This window comes from Cynara cardunculus (assembly GCF_001531365.2).
Source record: "Cynara cardunculus var. scolymus isolate 2C chromosome LG 9, CcrdV1, whole genome shotgun sequence".
Classification (NCBI taxonomy): domain Eukaryota; kingdom Viridiplantae; phylum Streptophyta; class Magnoliopsida; order Asterales; family Asteraceae; genus Cynara; species Cynara cardunculus.
The window spans coordinates 7,322,051-7,326,457 of NC_037536.1; the positions used below are offsets into that span (position 1 = coordinate 7,322,051).

Below are 4,407 nucleotides of genomic sequence, written 5' to 3' on the forward strand. Positions count from 1 at the left end.
ATAATAAATGAACTCCAATCATTTCTATAAATATCTCAATTAATTGGGTTGCAAAGGTTGTACAAATGCACAAGGTTGTAAAAGAAATATACCCTATATATATACATATATATATATATATATATATAGGTTGGTTATTATACAACCTTTGACATTTGTGCAACCAATACAACCCAATCTCAACCGTCTATTTCATTTTATTAATATGTGATTTCATAGAAGTTTTAATTGTTTTCTAATATAAAGTACTGATCATAATTAATGAACCATATTCATCTTTCATAAATATTCAAATCATAATAAATGAACTCTCATCATTTTCATAAATATTTCAATTTATTGGGTTGCATTGGTTGTACAAATGCAATGAGTTGTATTTGAAACGAACTCTCTCTCTCTCTCTCTCTCTCTCTATATATATATATATATATATATGCACTCATAATATTAAATATTAATCATATCGACGGATAGGTACTTGATTTATCTATAGAAAGATAAATTACATCAAAACTAAGGGGCCGTTTACCGAAATGCTTACCCGGTAAGTGTTTACCGATAAAATTCACCATTATAATTTATTTTGATACGTAAGATTTTAGTACATCAAAACATATCAAATGCAACAAGCTACTGGATAAGTGCTTACCTGGGTAAGAGTCGTCATCCTTACTTACCGGGTAAGACTCTCTATCCTTTTTCATTGCTATTATCCGGCAAGATTCTTGCCCTTTCTCATGTTCATCCGATAATGAAATTTATCCGGTAAGCACTTACCAAGTAAGTGTTTAATAAACGGCCCCTAAAAGTAGTGTTTTTTTTATTGTTCTTATTTGATTATGTTTACATGTGTGTACATACACACACATATTACGTATATCATGTGTTATATATGAAATACGTAAATAACTATAGTTTTTCGATATTCGGTCAATTAATTAACAAAATAGTCCAAAAGTTATGTCTTGTATATTGAGATGGAAATAAACATATACCGACAAACAACATCCATTGCTCTGTTCGACGTTAAAGAGTCCAAAACTAACAAAGATAACAAATTAATTTGAAGCTTAGTGATAAGTGACCACAAATTTGGATATTTGCATATTCTCCACCAAACTTTTTAAGTTTGGAAAAAGACACAACATTACTCCTAGAAAGACTCGTAACAATTTACATACAACCCCCTATTGTTTTGTCTAATTCCATTTACAACCTCCGTCTTTCAAGTTTTCGATAACTCCACCTAAACATGAAGAACTAGTGCAGTATAGAGAGTATTTACAATATCTCTACAACAAAATAGTAAGGGGTTGTTTACTAAATATTTACCGAGTGTTACTTATTTTACCGAATGAGCATGTAAGAGACTGAAAATCTTATCCAGTGTAACAGGCATAACAAGGACAGAAAAATCTTACTTGGTAACTGAGGAAAAGACTATTACCTGGTTAACGATTACTGTGTAAGGGAGGTTTAGGAACTGTTTGGTAGTTGTTGAATGGTTTTGTGTAGAATGATTAAAGACTTTCATGATATAGTGCAAAATGAAATGTAATTGTTTGATAATTGTTTACAATGAAATTATGGCGCTGAATGGTTTAGGGACGCAATGATGCAAAATCACTCAGAGAATTTTAGAACCATTAATAGACAGACTTTTTTTTTACCAAACAAGATTCAACTCTTAACGATTCAGATGTTGTCTCTTGATGGAATTATTAAGAGGTAAACAAACAACCCTTTACAAATAATTCATTTTAATAGCCAAAAAATAATATCTGAAAAGGCAAGTAAGAGTAATGACTCCTGCATGTACCGTCCCTAGGTGTAGCACTTAATAAGACACTTTAAATTTATAAGATTAATTATGGGGCCAAAGTAGAATTATCCAAAACATGAGGGGCTGTAACTGCATTTCCTGAAAGCTGGCTGATGAAAAGCAGTTATATATAGAATGCAATGTTCAACATTGTGAACTTGATCAAAAATCAAAGTGAAGAGATGCCCCAAAGAGAAGAAGGGGTAGTTGATAGGATTGTGGTTGTTCAAGATGCATCGACACGTGTACGCTTGGAGGCAGTAAGATGGGCTTTAATGAACCTCCAACTTGGACCTGGAGACATGATTAGGCTATTTAGGGTGGTGCAACCCTTCATGGTAGATCCTCCAATTAACTCAGGATGTGGGATGTGCTTCTTAAACCCTTCAACTTCAATCAGTAACCAAAAAGGTAAGTAATTTCAGATAACTGTGTATATGTGGATCAGTTTATTTAAACCTTTACTAATCCTGAACTCGTGTTTGGGTTTGTCGGTATCATTGAATCTCTACAACCTTAGATTGTGGGTTGAGGCCTCAGTAAATTCATGTATCGGCTATGAATATGCTTAGTTTGTTTTCTTTGATTCGTTGGAAGTCTTGTATCATCATTCACGTTTTGAAACTTATGTTAAAGTTTTCTTTTGAATTTCAGGGGGAAATGGAATTAATCCAAGTGGGACGATTTTAAAGAGACAAGAAAGCATAGAACGAGAAATCATAGAGAAGCAAGAAGAGTCTCGAACGAATCTAGAGATCGAGCATATTCTTCGGCTTGCCGAATCTAAACAGGTTTATTTTTTAATATAATTAACGTTATTCGTTTTTTTTTCCATAGAGGTGAAAATTATACGCTTCTTTTTTATCTGGTGTTTGGATCTGCATGAATTTTGAACGTAAGTACCTAAGTATTATGTCTACACAGGGAGACTTTGCTTACAATTAACTCATTATTTAAATGTAACTCATTACTTAAGGGTCATTTGACACCGACTACAATAAAATTGACTACGGGGAATATTTGGATATGTATTTCGATGTGACATTTCAATCAAAAAATAAACTGTAATATAATATGGTGCAAGAGAGTGTTGAGGTATGTTTCAGTTGTAACAATTAATTGATTAAAGGGCCGTTTACCTAAATGATTACCCGGTAAGTGCTTAACGTTAGGAGTCAACACTATAATTTATTTTTATTGGGTAAGATTGTAGTACATCAAAACATATCTTATACAACAACTTACCGGGTAAGACTCTCCATCCTTATCAACATCATTTATTCTAAACATTATAAAGTTACTATTACGACTTCAAGTCCCAATAATCGGATTCAAAATGGCAAAAAAAAAAATTAGAACTCCCTATTTCGTACCTATTTTGTCCGACAACTTATTAATCTTGTAACCAAAGGGACTTTGGCCTAGCAGTATGTGAGTCTTTAGCCTCCTAAGAGGTCAAGGGTTCAAATCTCCCAAAAAATGAAAAGAATGCGTGAGTGTATTTGTTTTATTTACCGTATATAAATATTATATACTTAATTTTTTTTTATTAATCTTGTAATGTTTGATGCATGTATGCCAGTTTTCAAGTTATAATGGTCGATCATAGGTTATTGGTTAAAAAAATATTTTTTGACAACTTGACATCTGCATCATCAAATGTTACAAAGTCAGCAAATTGTTAATCAAAATGGGTACTGAATAAAAAAATTATAACTTATTTATTTTTTGTTACACCAAATAAGAACCAACATACATTTTGTTACTGTTTGAAACAAATTTTGTTTATGCTAATAGATGGTTTTTTGAACATTAATGCTTGTTGGTGCATGAAAATATGAACAATTGGTTTGATGCGGTTTATCAGATTGATTTCGATACATCAGCAGAGGCAGGAAATTCCTTGAAACAGTTCACGGTTCAGGCTGCTAGGGATTTTGGAGCAACGTACGTGATTCTAGACAGGTATTGATCTTAATGCATACAAACTCTTTGATCTTCTTAACACACACACACACACACACACACACACACACATATATATATATATATATTGGTATTGTGTATTCTAATTTATGGCACCATAATATAATCGACTTTATATATAGGATGTCACAAACGTTTAGATGTCTTAATAGATTGTTTTTTAGAACTCGGTTTTATAGCATTAGACAATTATGCACCATATATAGAAAGGTGTTTTACAATACGATGTTAAGACGTGTTTGGATATCCTAACAAGTTTTTTAGGACATTTCAGAGACGAAAAAATCTTATTAGTTTTTTATATGACATTTTTTAGAAGTGTACTATAAGAACACACTTTATAAAACAACTAGAAGAGTACTCGTGCAATGCAGCGAGACACATCTCGATTTTAATGTTCTATTTTATTATTTGTCTATGTCGATGTTATAATACGATTTTATGTGTTTTTTAAAAAAACAATAATGATTTTATTTTTGAATACAAATATAAATTTGAAAATATTATAAAAATTTGAAAAAAAAATATCAATGCTAATATCAAATCAACTATTTAAAAGTTCTATTTTTTATGTAATTTCTTTAATTTATTTTTTTATT

At 31.2% G+C, this 4,407-nt stretch overlaps 1 protein-coding gene across 1 annotated transcript in view; it reads left to right on the forward strand.

The window, feature by feature from the left end:
- Positions 1 to 2,004: 2,004 nt before the first annotated feature.
- Positions 2,005 to 4,407, forward strand: part of LOC112517722 (putative receptor-like protein kinase At4g00960) — a 6,024-nt gene continuing 3,621 nt past the window's right edge. Inside the window, exons 1-3 of the mRNA XM_025125104.1 lie at positions 2,005 to 2,233; positions 2,477 to 2,613; positions 3,690 to 3,787. Coding sequence (XP_024980872.1) covers positions 2,005 to 2,233; positions 2,477 to 2,613; positions 3,690 to 3,787 — 464 coding nt within the window. The remainder of the gene's footprint in view (positions 2,234 to 2,476; positions 2,614 to 3,689; positions 3,788 to 4,407) is intronic.